At 56.7% G+C, this 20,104-nt stretch overlaps 1 protein-coding gene and 1 pseudogene across 1 annotated transcript; both read right to left on the bottom strand.

Annotated features, from left to right (window-relative positions):
- Positions 1-4,398: 4,398 nt before the first annotated feature.
- On the bottom strand, positions 4,399-9,648 carry LOC147527288 (coiled-coil domain-containing protein 183-like). Its single transcript, XM_086624888.1, has 15 exons — positions 9,565-9,648; positions 9,288-9,471; positions 9,064-9,185; positions 8,825-8,902; positions 7,913-8,074; positions 7,679-7,783; positions 7,376-7,498; positions 6,850-6,978; positions 6,671-6,731; positions 6,488-6,588; positions 6,057-6,217; positions 5,513-5,672; positions 5,244-5,369; positions 4,898-4,994; positions 4,399-4,624 (listed from the first exon to the last, which is right to left on the bottom strand). The coding sequence occupies exons 1-15, from the start codon at positions 9,646-9,648 to the stop codon at positions 4,515-4,517; spliced, it is 1,803 nt and encodes a 600-aa protein (XP_086481014.1). The 3' UTR covers positions 4,399-4,514.
- A 4,983-nt stretch (positions 9,649-14,631) lies between these two features.
- On the bottom strand, positions 14,632-19,878 carry LOC147527289 (coiled-coil domain-containing protein 183-like; annotated as a pseudogene).
- Between the last annotated feature and the right edge of the window lie 226 nt (positions 19,879-20,104).

The following is a 20,104-nucleotide window of genomic DNA, read 5'->3' on the forward strand; positions in this document are numbered from 1 at the left end:
CCTAGCACCAAGCTCGTAATCAGCTTGGATTGTTTCTGTAACTCAAGGTCTGTGACCTGCAGCCATCCTACTGCGCTCGAGGTGTTGAACACAGAAAACAAAGGAATTACAGGATTATGAAATCAAATTATCACCGACACAATTTCAGCTGAGGCTCTTACTCAGTGTCTCGTTTGCAGATTTGCGAATTGGATGTTAGTGCTACTGGCCAGCGACAAGCTACATACCAACATCATCATCCTCAGCGCTTCCTAAATGACGCACGAAGAGATGGGCATTTGAAAGACACGCAGGTGAGGGCTTCTACACCCGAGGAATCCTGCCAGTCTGTCCATGCGTGCCCACGTCTCCACACTGAGGCTGCATCCACGTGGCAAACATAGTAATTGTGCCACAAAACTTTCCCAGGCAGCATTTAAACACTATGGAAGACTACCCTGGGGGCAAGAGGAAGCATTTTAAAACGCATCTCCATTAAATCTCCATTTCACTGGTCCTCTGCAAAACTCAGACTCTATAGTGGCAAGTCCTTCCAAAACGAAAGTCCTTAACGAAACCGGTTACTTGAGAGGAGAAAACAAGGCCCGATCTTAAAACAACACCTCCCCACCCCCTATTTTCCTTTCGTTCCTGGCTCTGTCTTCCCCCCAGCGGCACAGGGAGACAGGGAATGGGGGAGTACAGGTCAGTTCATCCATGTTGTTCACTGCCGCTCCTTTCCTAAAGGAGGAGGAGTCTTTACACCATTTTTCCCTTGCTTCGGTGGATCCCCTACTCACAAAGAAAAAGTCCCCAAACTTTCCAAAGTAAGCCCTGCCCGCAGGATTGCAAATCCTTCCCCATGGATCGCACCAGTTCGGGCTTTACCAGTCTCGGCCTCTTAGGGAGCTGCTGCCACTCGCGTCGGCGTGGGTCGTCCCACGGACGCCAGATGCCTCCACGACCTCGTCGTGCATTCCATGCCCCATTATCAACAGTACCTGGTCGCGCATCCCCTGCTCCACGACCTCTCCTGGGCTCAGGCATCTCCTTCCCGACGTGGGTTTCTCCACAGGCCACGAGTGGGTCGCTGCTCCGCCGAGTACACCCTGGCTGCATGGGGGCCGCCTGCCATCTCACACCGATTTGCAAGGGAAGCCTCAGCTCCAGCACACCTCCTCCTGCTCCATCTTGGCTGACCCGGTCGTTGTGGTTGTCTTCTCTTAGATATTAATCCTCTCTGGGGAAGCTCGGCCCGGTGGGCACCCCGGGAGTGGGGCGCTTACCGAGTCCCCCATGCGGCTCCCCCGGCGCCATCTTGAGCACATGGCGCCGGCCCGGGCCCGAGCGGCCGCTCGGCCGGGAGCCGGGAGCGAGGGCCGCGCCCTCCCGCTCTCTCCTCGCTCCTGAGCAAAAAGCCCTTTCCCGCCCCTTTGTCTCAACTTAAATAGGGCCATTCGCAGAGGCGCCGATTTGGCTCAACCTCCCCCGGGGGGATGGGACTCAGATCTGGTGGCACAGGGAGCAAATCCCCTCCCCTGCCACCAGAACACCCCCCCACACATCAAACTATCACAACTGGTCCTCTGCAAAACTCAGACTCTATAGTGGCAAGTCCTTCCAAAATTACTAAAGAAATTTAACCCAGCCTTGCACAAGCTCACGTCAATAGACTGCTGGAGAAATCAGCTTCCTTGGGGAACCCTTTGCCTAAGGGTCTAGTTCCCCAGGTCCTCCACACCTGACAGGTCAAACCTCTCCTCCTCCAGTTGACTTCAACTCTCCCTGCTTAAACTCTAGAAAATTCACAACATGTTCATGGTACCAAGGGACAGGTCCTGTCCAGAGCACCAACCAGAGCTCTCTGTAGTTGTCATGTAACAGGCAGAGTCACGCACGCGAAAAGCCATCAGCAAACAACCAACACAACACATGCTCGTCTGGGAGAGATCTACTCACTGGCTGCCTGCAGCTCCCAACTTGCTGCGTACTAGCCACACGGAAGCAGATATGGAATACTAAAGGCTCCTTAAATTCCTGCTGGTTTAGCTTTTAGTCACCCAAGCACATATGCTCTGCCGCCTGCTTTGTATTTTTACTCTCTCCTTCCCCAGTTGACGTCCTCTTTTCCCCTCTCCTTTGAAACACACGATTCCAACTTACAAACACGTTTAACATGGCTGAAGCAAGATTGAACAGAGCTATGAAGAACTACACACCGTGCCGCGGGAGCTGGCGGGAAATTCTGCGCGTGTCTTAGAAAGCTGCACAAAGAGACAGAGGGCAAAGGACCGCTGGCACAATTGTTCTCTGGCACACCAAAAAGAAAAGGGGCACAAACAAACAGTTGCCACAGGGGAATTACGGCCCAACAAAGGCCTGTCCAGCTCAGTGGCCAGAGGCCACCGCTGCCTGTTTGAGATTCATTTGGTCACGTCACCAAGAAGAGCTCACAAGTGCAGGCTTGCATTGCCATGGCCAGATACCTCCTATACTTTTAACAAAAATAATTGGTTTATTTCTTTCTGTATCTATAATATATAGACAATAATTCATTGTTATTAATGTAGCTAATAAATACATGTTACGAATAAGTTATTTGGAGAATATTTTTTCTAAGTCAGCAAGTACTGTTATATCCAGTGAAGGAAATGGAACTGGCACAGGTTGCCCAGAGAAGGACTTGGGAGTGCTGGTTGATGAGAAGCTCAACATGAGCCAGCAATGTGTGCTGGCAGCCCAGAAAGCCAACCGTGTCCTGGGCTGCATCAAAAGAAGAGTGGGCAGCAGGTTGACGCAGGGGATTCTGCGCCTCTTCTCTCGTGATACCCCTGGAGATCTGGAATACTGCCTTCAGCTTTAGAGTCCCCAATACAAGAAGGACATGGAGCTGCTGGAGGGGGTCCACAGGAGGCCACGAAGATGACCCGAGAGCTGGAGCACCTCTGCTATGGAGACAGGCTGAAAGAGTCGGGGTTGTTCAGCCTGGAGAAGAGAAGGCTCCAGGGTGATCTTATTGCAGTCTTCCAGTACCTAAAGGGGCTACAAGAAAGCTGGAGAGGGGCTTTGAACAGGGGCATGTAGTGATAGGACAAGGGGCAATGGCTTTAAACTGAAAGAGGGGAGATTTCAATGAGATCTAAGGAAGAAATTCTTCCCTCTGAGGGTGGTGAGGCACTGGAACAGGTTGCCCAGAGAAGCTGTGGCTGCCCCATCCCTGGAAGTGTTCCAGGCCAGGTTGGATGAGGCTTTGAGCAACCTGGTGTAGTGGAAGGTGTCCCTGCCCATGGCAGGGGGGTTGGAACTAGGTGATCTTGAAGGTCCCTTCCAATCTAAACCATTCTACGGTTCTATGATTTTTCAAGTTTATCTCAAGTGATGGAAGCCTCGGTCGAGCTGAGGGATGTTGCCTCTGCTCTTCACAGAATACCTTTTAGAGGCTGAAGAGGAAGGGGATGAAACGCCTCAGCGTATGGAGGTCTTCCCCAAAGCTTTCCAGTGTCTCTTCTTGCTCCTCTGTACATCAGGGTAGGACACAAGGGACAAAGCACCACCACCGTGCTTTAAAAAGTCATCCTTTATTGCCAGCAGCCACAAAACGGTTATTATTTACTCTTCTTATTATTCTTCTTATTACTTCTTCTTATTATTTACTCTTTCTCTTCTCCTCTGCCTTCAGACTATCAGAGTACCTGGAACTGGGACAGTCCCAGTGGTTGACCAACAGACATTGGATCTTGGATTCAGTGACATAACTGCTGTTTAAATTTAAACGGGCTGTCAACGCGCCCAACGGCCATTTCTGTGGAGATCCACTTCAGAGCAGCTGAGACTGAGACTGGGGAGAGCTGCTGCAGAAAAAAGCCGAAGAAAAGCGCTTTTCTGGGGCTTTTTCGAAGCGTTTTCAAGCCGGGACCAGATCTGCCGGTGCTGGGGGTGCAGACGTAGGCGGGCTGCTGTGAGAGCCGGGCGCAGCCAGCACAGCCGCGGCTCACGGCGCTATAAACGGCCTCCGGGAGGGCAACGACTGGTCGAGAGCGGTGACTCTCCCCTTTACTCTGCTCTTGTGAGACCCCACCTCGAACACTGCGTCCAGTTGTGGTGTCCCCACCATAGGAGAGACATGGATCTGTTGGAATGTGTTCAGAGGAGGGCCACAAAGATGATCCAGGGGCTGGAGCACCTCTGCTACGAGGACAGGTTGTGGGAGCTGGGATTGCTCAGCCTTGAAAAGAGAAGACTTCGGGGGGACCTAATTGCTGCCTTCCAATACCTGAAGGGAACCTACAGGAAGGCTGGGGAGGGACTTTTGACAGGAGTGTCCACTGATAGGACAGAGGGAAATGGGTTTAAGTTGAAGGAGAACAGATTTAGATTAGATCTTAAGAAGAAATTCTTCAGTACGAGGGTGGTAAGACTTTGGACTCTGGACACAGGCTTGGGAGAACTAAGAGAGATGTGCTTTATTACACCTTCTGGGAAAAAGGTACAATCAGTGGTGTGGGGCATCCAAAGCTCTTGTGGAGCAACTGCTGCTACTTCCTGCCTCTTTTCTTCTTGCTTTCGATCAGCTGCAGCCCCTGTCTCTTGATGTCTTCCCGGGTGAAGACAAGGTCATTGTCTATGTCAGCAGAATCGAAGGGCTCTGGAGGAAACAGTGGAGAGGAGTGGGCTGAAGAGGCTCTACACGGCCACCTCAGCTGTGCTTGTGTCCCAGGGAGAGTTTTGGAGTGCTGCTGGCATCCCGGAGAGCCCTTGTGCCAAGACCTTGGGCACAGGCACTGCCAACTGGCTCTTCCACCCCAGCATCCCAGGGTGACCTGCAGGCCCTGGTGATGCCACCGCTGTGGCCCATTTCCAACACTGCTGGGGCTTCCCATAAAGGTGGGACGTGTCCCTGCTGTGCTCTCCCTCCTACCTTGGACGCTACTGCCCACGTCCTCCAAGGAAACCTTCAGGTTTTGTGGGTCGTTCGCAGTTGTCGCCTCCAGAAAATTCCTGACCTTCACAAAAGTCTGTGAAAGACACTCTGGGTTAATTACCAAAAGGGTGGCGGGTGCTACAACCCAAGAGGTGGCCCACCTCAAGGTCCCCCTGGGGTGCACAGCCCACAGTGCCCAGTGCCACCTGAGGCTGAGGTGCTCCATGGCTCTTCCTCAGACCAAATCCATCTTCCCAGCTGGGAGGACAGCTTGGGATGGGCCATCCAGGAGAGCCCTGCACATGTCCCCAAAGACCACAACAGGGACAGAGCCCCCACACACCTTATCGTCCTCATTGAGGCTGTAGCTGTATGGGGGCACTTCAGCCACCTGCTGCATCAGGTACTGCAGCTTCTGCTCACAGTGCTGGAGCTTCTCCTCCACCCCCCTGGCCTTGGCAGGATCATCCTGGAGTCAGAGAGAGAACAACCGCCTTGGTGGGCAAAAGAGCCACTTGGGGTGATGGTGGCCGCACCACGTGTCACCGCGCTGTGCCGTTGCACCACCAAACACCGGCCAGAGCCGCACCAGCCCCAGCACCGTGTGGGTACCTGGCCGGGCACGGTGATGCCGCGCAGCTGGATGAAGAGATTGTTGATGCCCATTTCAATCTCGTGCCGGAACTCGTGGTTCCTCAGCGTCTGGGCTCGCATCTGCTCCAGCCGGGCCTCTTCCTGCTGCAGGTTGTTTCTCAGCTGCTCCTCCAGTGCCCTGCAGCCAACCACATTCACACTCAAACAACTGCACGGGGGTGCAGAGACACCCCAAATCTGTCACAAAAGTTGCTCAGGCTGCTCCCGCCCCCACCCCCAACAACAACTGCAGAGCAGAGATGCCACCTGCGACCCAATGCTGCTGGTGCCACTTGCCAGGCCAGGCAAGGAGCAAGGGTCCTGCTGCCACAGTGGGAGCTTTGGGTGCTCTGCCAGGACCAGAGCTCAGGGAGCACCCTGCTCAGAAAACCTCCTGGTGCGGGACGGGTGGGTGGCCACAGTGGGACGCAGGAAGGGCTGCCCTGTTGGGGCACTTATGATGCACGTGTCCCTGTCACGGGTGGTGGACTGGTTGACACGGCTGTCCCGAGCCCAGCAGCACCTTGTTGTATTGGGGCGCCTGCGAAACTTCAGCTCAGCGTGCTTCAGCTCCAGCTCCTTCAGCGTCTGCTTTAGCGCCTTTTCCTTCTCCTTGCACTCCTGGACACAGTGCTTCAGGTCCACTAAGGATGATTCTCGTGCCAGGAGTCTGCCGGGGATGTCCTGGATAGGGGAGAGCACAAGGACTCAGCCCATGGTGCTCTGGCAGGGTACGGGGTCCGGGCCGTGGCCTCGGAGAGGTTTCGGCACCATGGACTGCTGCAAGCTCATGCCATAGAGAAAAGCAGCTCCCTCCCTCCCCAACAGACGGACTTGGGGGGGCTCCAGAGGTGGAGCAGATAACCCTGCAATGAAGCAAGGTGAGCAGAGAGGTCTCAGCTCCCTGGGGCTCCAGCAGCCCCAGGTTTTACCGGAGATGGGTTTTTACGTTACCCAGAGGCGGGAGCACTGCACCGCAGCCTTGGTCTTCTCCATCTTCTCCATCACCCGGGCCTCGTGCTCCTTCTGGGACTCGGTGGCCTCCAGTTCAGTGTCTGTGGTGGGAGGGAAGCGTCAGGGAAGGATGCCTGTGGCTGTGCCCACCCCCCACCACCATGGCACCCCTCAGGCACTCACCCTCCAGTGCATCCTGCTGCTGCACGGCTGGGAGGTTCATGGCAGGCTTGCACCTGGCTTGCTGCAAGGACATTCATCGTCACACCCAGAGCTGCTGGCACCCTGGGGAGCTGGCCTTGCAGCCCCACCACCCATGGCAGGCTCGGCATGGACGCCTGCGCCGCGTGCCCCCAGCTCACCGCTCGCTGTTGCCTTTCGCCGAGCTCCCTGAGCCAGAGCCCACCAACGTCCACCTTCTGGGTGGCCAGGCAGCGGCGCCTGAGCTCACTCTCTGCGAGGAACTGGGCTTCAATCTTGGCCATGTCCTCCTGGAGAATATCAGGGAAGGGAGAAGTGGCTGTTAAAGCTGGCATGGACCTCTGTGAGCCAGCTGAGCTCCTGGGATGGCCAGCGTCAAAAATGACCCCCCGTGTGAAGGGGCCGAGGAGGAACTGGGGAGGAAAGAGGGCAGGGAGGGCTGGAGGATGGAACATGCTGCCTTCACAAGGGCTGGTACTTTGGGCAGGTTGTCCCCACCCCCAGGGTAGCCTGGCCCAAAAGCAAGATCTAGGAGGAACTTTGGAGGCATCTGGGTCCTGTGGGCAAGCCCAGCTCAGTCTCTTTTGCTCTTTATTGCAGGAAGACTCGCTAGCCTGCGTGTGTGGTGCTGTCTGTGGGCTCTGCAGGGTGGGGGAAAGGGCCTCAAGGTGCCCTGGACCACCTCACCTTGGTTGCAGCAGTGTCGTTGAGGGCATCCAAGGCCATGAGCTCCAGGTCTTCCAGCTCCCCATGGTAAAGATCAGACATCTCACACAACACGTCCAGGTGTTGAGGCAGGTGGGCCAGCTCCTGGGACACAGGGAGCCACAGCGTGTCACCCCACTGAGCCCCAGGGTTCCCTCGTGCTCTGACAGGGTTTGGAGGGAAGCAGGAGGACCCTGCTGACCCAGGAGGGCGTCCCCCCTTGGGCACCTCATTGCCTTTGCAGGGAGAGGGGGTGGGACGGTGGCACGGGGAGGAGGAGCTCACCTTCCTCAGGACATCTCGCACCATCAGGTACAGGGTGGCCACCTTCCGTCCAGTGTGGACTTTCATCAGCATCTTCTGAATGCTGTTTTCTAGCTGGCGAACCACCTGGGGCAGAGACAGGGGTGGCAACATGGGGTGACCCCGTCTGCTGAGCCCAACGCCCACCCGGGGGGTGCAAGGGTTGGATTAAAGCCCCCCATGGGTGCTGCCACCCCAGCCAGGGGCCCTGGGTACCTGTGCCTGGTGCCACTTCGCATCCATCTTGGCATTCCGCAGTTGCTGCAGCCGCCTCTGCAGCTCGTCCCGGGCTCGGCTCCGCTGCTGCACCTGGTACAGCAGCATGTTGCACTTGTTCACCCGCCTGTAGATCTCGGCCCGGAGCTTCTCCTGGGCCACCTGGATGGACATATTATGAGTGTTCGTCAGGCTGGAGGCAGGGCTTGCAGGGCACTGGTAGGAGAAGGGGGTCCTGCCTCGAAAACTCCCCCCATTGTAGAGCCGGGGATACTGGGACATTGCTCTGGGACATCGTCACTCCCTTGCCAGGATGGGGTCTGGGAGAGCTTTGCTCCGAGGGGCTGGTTGGGGTAGGGCAGGGGTGGGCATCTGCCGATGGCACTGGTGGGTCGCGCTTAGGGACTTGGCGTAACACAGACTGGGGCTGGGCGTCAACAAAATCGACCGGTGCCCCAGATGCGGATGCTGCCGAGAGCGGTGGCCCCGCTCTGTCCCTGCAAGAGGCCCCGGGGCAAAGGCAGCTTTGCAGGACCAGCACCTCCATCTCCACAGCCTTATAACCAGGTCACAACCTTGGGACAGGCAGTGAAGGGCAGAGACAGCGTCTCCCTCCCAGAGATGCAGCTAGATCCCCCGGGAACCTGGGCAGCCCCTGGGATGTGCCGGGTGGAGCTCTCCAGGAGCAAAGGATCTGCTCAAGGAGCTAAAGGAGGACCTGCACAGATGGGTCCCATGGTGGAAAGGGACCCATGGGACCACAGGTGAACACCCAGTGTCTCACTGCACCAGCCCTCTGGGGTTGTCCTTGTGCCAGCACCAGGTCCCTCCACCATGTACCCTGTTCTTCTGAGCGTCCCCAGAGTCCCAGCCCCCTGCAAGCAGCCCGTGCCTGCTGGACCCTGCCATTACCTCCACTGTTTCCCTGGCCAAGGCGATGCTCAAGCCCTTCTGTGCTCCACAAGCCTCGGAGGCGGTGAGCTTGTCGCGCTGTGGGCAGGAGAGGGGAAGAGAGAACATCACCACCAGCCTGGAGACAGTCACATCTTATTGCTGCCCTGCCCTGCCTGCTCCTGGAGAGGACCGGCGGAGGAGCTGGCTCTGCAGGGTCAGCACCAGGCAGGGGTAGAGCAGATGGGACGTGCCAATACCTTCTCGACAATGCCCAGGGCACGGACGTCTTCCTGCACCGCCTCACGCAGGTGGGGGATCATCTCTCTCTTCTGATTGAGCTTCACCTCACATGACTGCATGAAAAGCTTTCTCCCTTGCTCTGGAGGACATTAAGGTGCTGTTGGTACCACGAAGGACAACAGGGGAACCAAGAGTCCCCCGCCCACCCCGGGCTGTCCCTCTGGCACCCAAGGGGCAGCACCTTGCAAGGCCATGACGGTGTGCAGCTCCTGGGCGCGCTGGCTGAAGCTCGCCTTCCGGCCCTGCATGGTGCCAGCACTCCTGTCTCCACGCTCCAAGCTCGTGGTGTGTGCGGCAGCCGTCGCGGCTCTACTGCCCCGTGGAGTGGCCACTGGGCTGCAACCACGGACTGAACTCCCGTTGCCCTGGACTCACCACAATGCTACCTCCAACTGAGCTCCCGTTGCCCACGGAACCGTCACCACGGTACCTCCAACTGGGAACCGTCACCACGGTACCTCCAACTGGGAACCATCACCATGGCACCTCCAACTGCCGCACACCGCCACCTCTGGCTCGGCCACGGCCTCCTGCTCAGCCATCGCCTCCTGCTCGGCCGCTGCTGCCCGCAGCCCCTTCCTCTCCACTTCTGCAAGCCACAGATTAATTAATAGGCAATTACTGAGCTCTCTGAGGTGGCCGAAGGCAGGGTGGGCAGTGCAGATCCCAGCTCTGTTTCCCATCACCATGGCTACAGCAGCTGCAACCCACCCAGCTGGTGGGTGCCCTCCAAACCCCAACACAAACAGGGCGAGGGCAATTTCAGGGAAAACGTGTAGCAATAGACCCAAACACGCTCCCAGTGCTTGCCTGGAAGCTGTCAGCTTATTTCAAATGCCAAGACGAGTCCATCACTACCCAGATATGCACTTTTGGAAATTTGAGTTAATTAGTCAGGAAACGGTTGTGCAGGGAGTTAGACTCCTGTTGAAACGGGCAAGAACACACCAGCTACCAATACTGGTATTTATTTTGATGCTTACCATACATTCTTGCTCAACTACAAACATGACAAGGAATGCAAACATGTACACCCAACTGTTGATAAACCAAACCAAGCTCCCTCTTACCAGAGAGAATCCGGGACGTTCAACTGGTGGAAAAAGACTTTGTAAGGAAATTGCCCTCCTAGCACCAAGCTCGTAATCAGCTTGGATTGTTTCTGTAACTCAAGGTCTGTGACCTGCAGCCATCCTACTGCGCTCGAGGTGTTGAACACAGAAAACAAAGGAATTACAGGATTATGAAATCAAATTATCACCGACACAATTTCAGCTGAGGCTCTTACTCAGTGTCTCGTTTGCAGATTTGCGAATTGGATGTTAGTGCTACTGGCCAGCGACAAGCTACATACCAACATCATCATCCTCAGCGCTTCCTAAATGACGCACGAAGAGATGGGCATTTGAAAGACACGCAGGTGAGGGCTTGTACACCCGAGGAATCCTGCCAGTCTGTCCATGCGTGCCCACGTCTCCACACTGAGGCTGCATCCACGTGGCAAACATAGTAATTGTGCCACAAAACTTTCCCAGGCAGCATTTAAACACTATGGAAGACTACCCTGGGGGCAAGAGGAAGCATTTTAAAACGCATCTCCATTAAATCTCCATTTCACTGGTCCTCTGCAAAACTCAGACTCTATAGTGGCAAGTCCTTCCAAAACGAAAGTCCTTAACGAAACCGGTTACTTGAGAGGAGAAAACAAGGCCCGATCTTAAAACAACACCTCCCCACCCCCTATTTTCCTTTCGTTCCTGGCTCTGTCTTCCCCCCAGCGGCACAGGGAGACAGGGAATGGGGGAGTACAGGTCAGTTCATCCATGTTGTTCACTGCCGCTCCTTTCCTAAAGGAGGAGGAGTCTTTACACCATTTTTCCCTTGCTTCGGTGGATCCCCTACTCACAAAGAAAAAGTCCCCAAACTTTCCAAAGTAAGCCCTGCCCGCAGGATTGCAAATCCTTCCCCATGGATCGCACCAGTTCGGGCTTTACCAGTCTCGGCCTCTTAGGGAGCTGCTGCCACTCGCGTCGGCGTGGGTCGTCCCACGGACGCCAGATGCCTCCACGACCTCGTCGTGCATTCCATGCCCCATTATCAACAGTACCTGGTCGCGCATCCCCTGCTCCACGACCTCTCCTGGGCTCAGGCATCTCCTTCCCGACGTGGGTTTCTCCACAGGCCACGAGTGGGTCGCTGCTCCGCCGAGTACACCCTGGCTGCATGGGGGCCGCCTGCCATCTCACACCGATTTGCAAGGGAAGCCTCAGCTCCAGCACACCTCCTCCTGCTCCATCTTGGCTGACCCGGTCGTTGTGGTTGTCTTCTCTTAGATATTAATCCTCTCTGGGGAAGCTCGGCCCGGTGGGCACCCCGGGAGTGGGGCGCTTACCGAGTCCCCCATGCGGCTCCCCCGGCGCCATCTTGAGCACATGGCGCCGGCCCGGGCCCGAGCGGCCGCTCGGCCGGGAGCCGGGAGCGAGGGCCGCGCCCTCCCGCTCTCTCCTCGCTCCTGAGCAAAAAGCCCTTTCCCGCCCCTTTGTCTCAACTTAAATAGGGCCATTCGCAGAGGCGCCGATTTGGCTCAACCTCCCCCGGGGGGATGGGACTCAGATCTGGTGGCACAGGGAGCAAATCCCCTCCCCTGCCACCAGAACACCCCCCCACACATCAAACTATCACAACTGGTCCTCTGCAAAACTCAGACTCTATAGTGGCAAGTCCTTCCAAAATTACTAAAGAAATTTAACCCAGCCTTGCACAAGCTCACGTCAATAGACTGCTGGAGAAATCAGCTTCCTTGGGGAACCCTTTGCCTAAGGGTCTAGTTCCCCAGGTCCTCCACACCTGACAGGTCAAACCTCTCCTCCTCCAGTTGACTTCAACTCTCCCTGCTTAAACTCTAGAAAATTCACAACATGTTCATGGTACCAAGGGACAGGTCCTGTCCAGAGCACCAACCAGAGCTCTCTGTAGTTGTCATGTAACAGGCAGAGTCACGCACGCGAAAAGCCATCAGCAAACAACCAACACAACACATGCTCGTCTGGGAGAGATCTACTCACTGGCTGCCTGCAGCTCCCAACTTGCTGCGTACTAGCCACACGGAAGCAGATATGGAATACTAAAGGCTCCTTAAATTCCTGCTGGTTTAGCTTTTAGTCACCCAAGCACATATGCTCTGCCGCCTGCTTTGTATTTTTACTCTCTCCTTCCCCAGTTGACGTCCTCTTTTCCCCTCTCCTTTGAAACACACGATTCCAACTTACAAACACGTTTAACATGGCTGAAGCAAGATTGAACAGAGCTATGAAGAACTACACACCGTGCCGCGGGAGCTGGCGGGAAATTCTGCGCGTGTCTTAGAAAGCTGCACAAAGAGACAGAGGGCAAAGGACCGCTGGCACAATTGTTCTCTGGCACACCAAAAAGAAAAGGGGCACAAACAAACAGTTGCCACAGGGGAATTACGGCCCAACAAAGGCCTGTCCAGCTCAGTGGCCAGAGGCCACCGCTGCCTGTTTGAGATTCATTTGGTCACGTCACCAAGAAGAGCTCACAAGTGCAGGCTTGCATTGCCATGGCCAGATACCTCCTATACTTTTAACAAAATAATTGGTTTATTTCTTTCTGTATCTATAATATATAGACAATAATTCATTGTTATTAATGTAGCTAATAAATACATGTTACGAATAAGTTATTTGGAGAATATTTTTTCTAAGTCAGCAAGTAGTGTTATATCCAGTGAAGGAAATGGAACTGGCACAGGTTGCCCAGAGAAGGACTTGGGAGTGCTGGTTGATGAGAAGCTCAACATGAGCCAGCAATGTGTGCTGGCAGCCCAGAAAGCCAACCGTGTCCTGGGCTGCATCAAAAGAAGAGTGGGCAGCAGGTTGACGCAGGGGATTCTGCGCCTCTTCTCTCGTGATACCCCTGGAGATCTGGAATACTGCCTTCAGCTTTAGAGTCCCCAATACAAGAAGGACATGGAGCTGCTGGAGGGGGTCCACAGGAGGCCACGAAGATGACCCGAGAGCTGGAGCACCTCTGCTATGGAGACAGGCTGAAAGAGTCGGGGTTGTTCAGCCTGGAGAAGAGAAGGCTCCAGGGTGATCTTATTGCAGTCTTCCAGTACCTAAAGGGGCTACAAGAAAGCTGGAGAGGGGCTTTGAACAGGGGCATGTAGTGATAGGACAAGGGGCAATGGCTTTAAACTGAAAGAGGGGAGATTTCAATGAGATCTAAGGAAGAAATTCTTCCCTCTGAGGGTGGTGAGGCACTGGAACAGGTTGCCCAGAGAAGCTGTGGCTGCCCCATCCCTGGAAGTGTTCCAGGCCAGGTTGGATGAGGCTTTGAGCAACCTGGTGTAGTGGAAGGTGTCCCTGCCCATGGCAGGGGGGTTGGAACTAGGTGATCTTGAAGGTCCCTTCCAATCTAAACCATTCTACGGTTCTATGATTTTTCAAGTTTATCTCAAGTGATGGGAAGCCTCGGTCGAGCTGAGGGATGTTGCCTCTGCTCTTCACAGAATACCTTTTAGAGGCTGAAGAGGAAGGGGATGAAACGCCTCAGCGTATGGAGGTCTTCCCCAAAGCTTTCCAGTGTCTCTTCTTGCTCCTCTGTACATCAGGGTAGGACACAAGGGACAAAGCACCACCACCGTGCTTTAAAAAGTCATCCTTTATTGCCAGCAGCCACAAAACGGTTATTATTTACTCTTCTTATTATTCTTCTTATTACTTCTTCTTATTATTTACTCTTTCTCTTCTCCTCTGCCTTCAGACTATCAGAGTACCTGGAACTGGGACAGTCCCAGTGGTTGACCAACAGACATTGGATCTTGGATTCAGTGACATAACTGCTGTTTAAATTTAAACGGGCTGTCAACGCGCCCAACGGCCATTTCTGTGGAGATCCACTTCAGAGCAGCTGAGACTGAGACTGGGGAGAGCTGCTGCAGAAAAAAGCCGAAGAAAAGCGCTTTTCTGGGGCTTTTTCGAAGCGTTTTCAAGCCGGGACCAGATCTGCCGGTGCTGGGGGTGCAGACGTAGGCGGGCTGCTGTGAGAGCCGGGCGCAGCCAGCACAGCCGCGGCTCACGGCGCTATAAACGGCCTCCGGGAGGGCAACGACTGGTCGAGAGCGGTGACTCTCCCCTTTACTCTGCTCTTGTGAGACCCCACCTCGAACACTGCGTCCAGTTGTGGTGTCCCCACCATAGGAGAGACATGGATCTGTTGGAATGTGTTCAGAGGAGGGCCACAAAGATGATCCAGGGGCTGGAGCACCTCTGCTACGAGGACAGGTTGTGGGAGCTGGGATTGCTCAGCCTTGAAAAGAGAAGACTTCGGGGGGACCTAATTGCTGCCTTCCAATACCTGAAGGGAACCTACAGGAAGGCTGGGGAGGGACTTTTGACAGGAGTGTCCACTGATAGGACAGAGGGAAATGGGTTTAAGTTGAAGGAGAACAGATTTAGATTAGATCTTAAGAAGAAATTCTTCAGTACGAGGGTGGTAAGACTTTGGACTCTGGACACAGGCTTGGGAGAACTAAGAGAGATGTGCTTTATTACACCTTCTGGGAAAAAGGTACAATCAGTGGTGTGGGGCATCCAAAGCTCTTGTGGAGCAACTGCTGCTACTTCCTGCCTCTTTTCTTCTTGCTTTCGATCAGCTGCAGCCCCTGTCTCTTGATGTCTTCCCGGGTGAAGACAAGGTCATTGTCTATGTCAGCAGAATCGAAGGGCTCTGGAGGAAACAGTGGAGAGGAGTGGGCTGAAGAGGCTCTACACGGCCACCTCAGCTGTGCTTGTGTCCCCAGGGAGAGTTTTGGAGTGCTGCTGGCATCCCGGAGAGCCCTTGTGCCAAGACCTTGGGCACAGGCACTGCCAACTGGCTCTTCCACCCCAGCATCCCAGGGTGACCTGCAGGCCCTGGTGATGCCACCGCTGTGGCCCATTTCCAACACTGCTGGGGCTTCCCATAAAGGTGGGACGTGTCCCTGCTGTGCTCTCCCTCCTACCTTGGACGCTACTGCCCACGTCCTCCAAGGAAACCTTCAGGTTTTGTGGGTCGTTCGCAGTTGTCGCCTCCAGAAAATTCCTGACCTTCACAAAAGTCTGTGAAAGACACTCTGGGTTAATTACCAAAAGGGTGGCGGGTGCTACAACCCAAGAGGTGGCCCACCTCAAGGTCCCCCTGGGGTGCACAGCCCACAGTGCCCAGTGCCACCTGAGGCTGAGGTGCTCCATGGCTCTTCCTCAGACCAAATCCATCTTCCCAGCTGGGAGGACAGCTTGGGATGGGCCATCCAGGAGAGCCCTGCACATGTCCCCAAAGACCACAACAGGGACAGAGCCCCCACACACCTTATCGTCCTCATTGAGGCTGTAGCTGTATGGGGGCACTTCAGCCACCTGCTGCATCAGGTACTGCAGCTTCTGCTCACAGTGCTGGAGCTTCTCCTCCACCCCCCTGGCCTTGGCAGGATCGTCCTGGAGTCAGAGAGAGAACAACCGCCTTGGTGGGCAAAAGAGCCACTTGGGGTGATGGTGGCCGCACCACGTGTCACCGCGCTGTGCCGTTGCACCACCAAACACCGGCCAGGGCCGCACCAGCCCCAGCACCGTGTGGGTACCTGGCCGGGCACGGTGATGCCGCGCAGCTGGATGAAGAGATTGTTGATGCCCATTTCAATCTCGTGCCGGAACTCGTGGTTCCTCAGCGTCTGGGCTCGCATCTGCTCCAGCCGGGCCTCTTCCTGCTGCAGGTTGTTTCTCAGCTGCTCCTCCAGTGCCCTGCAGCCAACCACATTCACACTCAAACAACTGCACGGGGGTGCAGAGACACCCCAAATCTGTCACAAAAGTTGCTCAGGCTGCTCCCGCCCCCACCCCCAACAACAACTGCAGAGCAGAGATGCCACCTGCGACCCAATGCTGCTGGTGCCACTTGCCAGGCCAGGCAAGGAGCAAGGGTCCTGCTGCCACAGTGGGAGCTTTGGGTGCTCTGCCAGGACCAGAGCTCGGGGAGCACCCTGCTCAGAAAACCTCCTGGTGCGGGACGGGTGGGTGGCCACAGTGGGACGCAGGAAGGGCTGCCCTGTTGGGGCACTTATGATGCACGTGTCCCTGTCACGGGTGGTGGACTGGTTGACACGGCTGTCCCGAGCCCAGCAGCACCTTGTTGTATTGGGGCGCCTGCGAAACTTCAGCTCAGCGTGCTTCAGCTCCAGCTCCTTCAGCGTCTGCTTTAGCGCCTTTTCCTTCTCCTTGCACTCCTGGACACAGTGCTTCAGGTCCACTAAGGATGATTCTCGTGCCAGGAGTCTGCCGGGGATGTCCTGGATAGGGGAGAGCACAAGGACTCAGCCCATGGTGCTCTGGCAGGGTACGGGGTCCGGGCCGTGGCCTCGGAGAGGTTTCGGCACCATGGACTGCTGCAAGCTCATGCCATAGAGAAAAGCAGCTCCCTCCCTCCCCAACAGACGGACTTGGGGGGGCTCCAGAGGTGGAGCAGATAACCCTGCAATGAAGCAAGGTGAGCAGAGAGGTCTCAGCTCCCTGGGGCTCCAGCAGCCCAGGTTTTACCGGAGATGGGTTTTTACGTTACCCAGAGGCGGGAGCACTGCACCGCAGCCTTGGTCTTCTCCATCTTCTCCATCACCCGGGCCTCGTGCTCCTTCTGGGACTCGGTGGCCTCCAGTCAGTGTCTGTGGTGGGAGGGAAGCGTCAGGGAAGGATGCCTGTGGCTGTGCCCACCCCCCACCACCATGGCACCCCTCAGGCACTCACCCTCCAGTGCATCCTGCTGCTGCACGGCTGGGAGGTTCATGGCAGGCTTGCACCTGGCTTGCTGCAAGGACATTCATCGTCACACCAGAGCTGCTGGCACCCTGGGGAGCTGGCCTTGCAGCCCCCCCACCCATGGCAGGCTCGGCATGGACGCCTGCGCCGCGTGCCCCCAGCTCACCGCTCGCTGTTGCCTTTCGCCGAGCTCCCTGAGCCAGAGCCCACCAACGTCCACCTTCTGGGTGGCCAGGCAGCGGCGCCTGAGCTCACTCTCTGCGAGGAACTGGGCTTCAATCTTGGCCATGTCCTCCTGGAGAATATCAGGGAAGGGAGAAGTGGCTGTTAAAGCTGGCATGGACCTCTGTGAGCCAGCTGAGCTCCTGGGATGGCCAGCGTCAAAAATGACCCCCCGTGTGAAGGGGCCGAGGAGGAACTGGGGAGGAAAGAGGGCAGGGAGGGCTGGAGGATGGAACATGCTGCCTTCACAAGGGCTGGTACTTTGGGCAGGTTGTCCCCACCCCCAGGGTAGCCTGGCCCAAAAGCAAGATCTAGGAGGAACTTTGGAGGCATCTGGGTCCTGTGGGCAAGCCCAGCTCAGTCTCTTTTGCTCTTTATTGCAGGAAGACTCGCTAGCCTGCGTGTGTGGTGCTGTCTGTGGGCTCTGCAGGGTGGGGGAAAGGGCCTCAAGGTGCCCTGGACCACCTCACCTTGGTTGCAGCAGTGTCGTTGAGGGCATCCAAGGCCATGAGCTCCAGGTCTTCCAGCTCCCCATGGTAAAGATCAGACATCTCACACAACACGTCCAGGTGTTGAGGCAGGTGGGCCAGCTCCTGGGACACAGGGAGCCACAGCGTGTCACCCCACTGAGCCCCAGGGTTCCCTCGTGCTCTGACAGGGTTTGGAGGGAAGCAGGAGGACCCTGCTGACCCAGGAGGGCGTCCCCCCTTGGGCACCTCATTGCCTTTGCAGGGAGAGGGGGTGGGACGGTGGCACGGGGAGGAGGAGCTCACCTTCCTCAGGACATCTCGCACCATCAGGTACAGGGTGGCCACCTTCCGTCCAGTGTGGACTTTCATCAGCATCTTCTGAATGCTGTTTTCTAGCTGGCGAACCACCTGGGCAGAGACAGGGGTGGCAACATGGGGTGACCCCGTCTGCTGAGCCCAACGCCCACCCGGGGGGTGCAAGGGTTGGATTAAAGCCCCCCATGGGTGCTGCCACCCCAGCCAGGGGCCCTGGGTACCTGTGCCTGGTGCCACTTCGCATCCATCTTGGCATTCCGCAGTTGCTGCAGCCGCCTCTGCAGCTCGTCCCGGGCTCGGCTCCGCTGCTGCACCTGGTACAGCAGCATGTTGCACTTGTTCACCCGCCTGTAGATCTCGGCCCGGAGCTTCTCCTGGGCCACCTGGATGGACATATTATGAGTGTTCGTCAGGCTGGAGGCAGGGCTTGCAGGGCACTGGTAGGAGAAGGGGGTCCTGCCTCGAAAACTCCCCCCATTGTAGAGCCGGGGATACTGGGACATTGCTCTGGGACATCGTCACTCCCTTGCCAGGATGGGGTCTGGGAGAGCTTTGCTCCGAGGGGCTGGTTGGGGTAGGGCAGGGGTGGGCATCTGCCGATGGCACTGGTGGGTCGCGCTTAGGGACTTGGCGTAACACAGACTGGGGCTGGGCGTCAACAAAATCGACCGGTGCCCAGATGCGGATGCTGCCGAGAGCGGTGGCCCCGCTCTGTCCCTGCAAGAGGCCCCGGGGCAAAGGCAGCTTTGCAGGACCAGCACCTCCATCTCCACAGCCTTATAACCAGGTCACAACCTTGGGACAGGCAGTGAAGGGCAGAGACAGCGTCTCCCTCCCAGAGATGCAGCTAGATCCCCCGGGAACCTGGGCAGCCCCTGGGATGTGCCGGGTGGAGCTCTCCAGGAGCAAAGGATCTGCTCAAGGAGCTAAAGGAGGACCTGCACAGATGGGTCCCATGGTGGAAAGGGACCCATGGGACCGCAGGTGAACACCCAGTGTCTCACTGCACCAGCCCTCTGGGGTTGTCCTTGTGCCAGCACCAGGTCCCTCCACCGTGTACCCTGTTCTTCTGAGCGTCCCCAGAGTCCCAGCCCCCTGCAAGCAGCCCGTGCCTGCTGGACCCTGCCATTACCTCCACTGTTTCCCTGGCCAAGGCGATGCTCAAGCCCTTCTGTGCTCCACAAGCCTCGGAGGCGGTGAGCTTGTCGCGCTGTGGGCAGGAGAGGGGAAGAGAGAACATCACCACCAGCCTGGAGACAGTCACATCTTATTGCTGCCCTGCCCTGCCTGCTCCTGGAGAGGACCGGCGGAGGAGCTGGCTCTGCAGGGTCAGCACCAGGCAGGGGTAGAGCAGATGGGACGTGCCAATACCTTCTCGACAATGCCCAGGGCACGGACGTCTTCCTGCACCGCCTCACGCAGGTGGGGGATCATCTCTCTCTTCTGATTGAGCTTCACCTCACATGACTGCATGAAAAGCTTTCTCCCTTGCTCTGGAGGACATTAAGGTGCTGTTGGTACCACGAAGGACAACAGGGGAACCAAGAGTCCCCCGCCCCACCCCGGGCTGTCCCTCTGGCACCCAAGGGGCAGCACCTTGCAAGGCCATGACGGTGTGCAGCTCCTGGGCGCGCTGGCTGAAGCTCGCCTTCCGGCCCTGCATGGTGCCAGCACTCCTGTCTCCACGCTCCAAGCTCGTGGTGTGTGCGGCAGCCGTCGCGGCTCTACTGCCCCGTGGAGTGGCCACTGGGCTGCAACCACGGACTGAACTCCCGTTGCCTGGACTCACCACAATGCTACCTCCAACTGAGCTCCCGTTGCCCACGGAACCGTCACCACGGTACCTCCAACTGGGAACCGTCACCACGGTACCTCCAACTGGGAACCATCACCATGGCACCTCCAACTGCCGCACACCGCCACCTCTGGCTCGGCCACTGGCCTCCTGCTCAGCCATCGCCTCCTGCTCGGCCGCTGCTGCCCGCAGCCCCTTCCTCTCCACTTCTGCAAGCCACAGATTAATTAATAGGCAATTACTGAGCTCTCTGAGGTGGCCGAAGGCAGGGTGGGCAGTGCAGATCCCAGCTCTGTTTCCCATCACCATGGCTACAGCAGCTGCAACCCACCCAGCTGGTGGGTGCCCTCCAAACCCCAACACAAACAGGGCGAGGGCAATTTCAGGG

Source organism: Tauraco erythrolophus, chromosome 21, assembly GCF_009769465.1.
Source record: "Tauraco erythrolophus isolate bTauEry1 chromosome 21, bTauEry1.pri, whole genome shotgun sequence".
In the NCBI taxonomy this organism is placed as follows: domain Eukaryota; kingdom Metazoa; phylum Chordata; class Aves; order Musophagiformes; family Musophagidae; genus Tauraco; species Tauraco erythrolophus.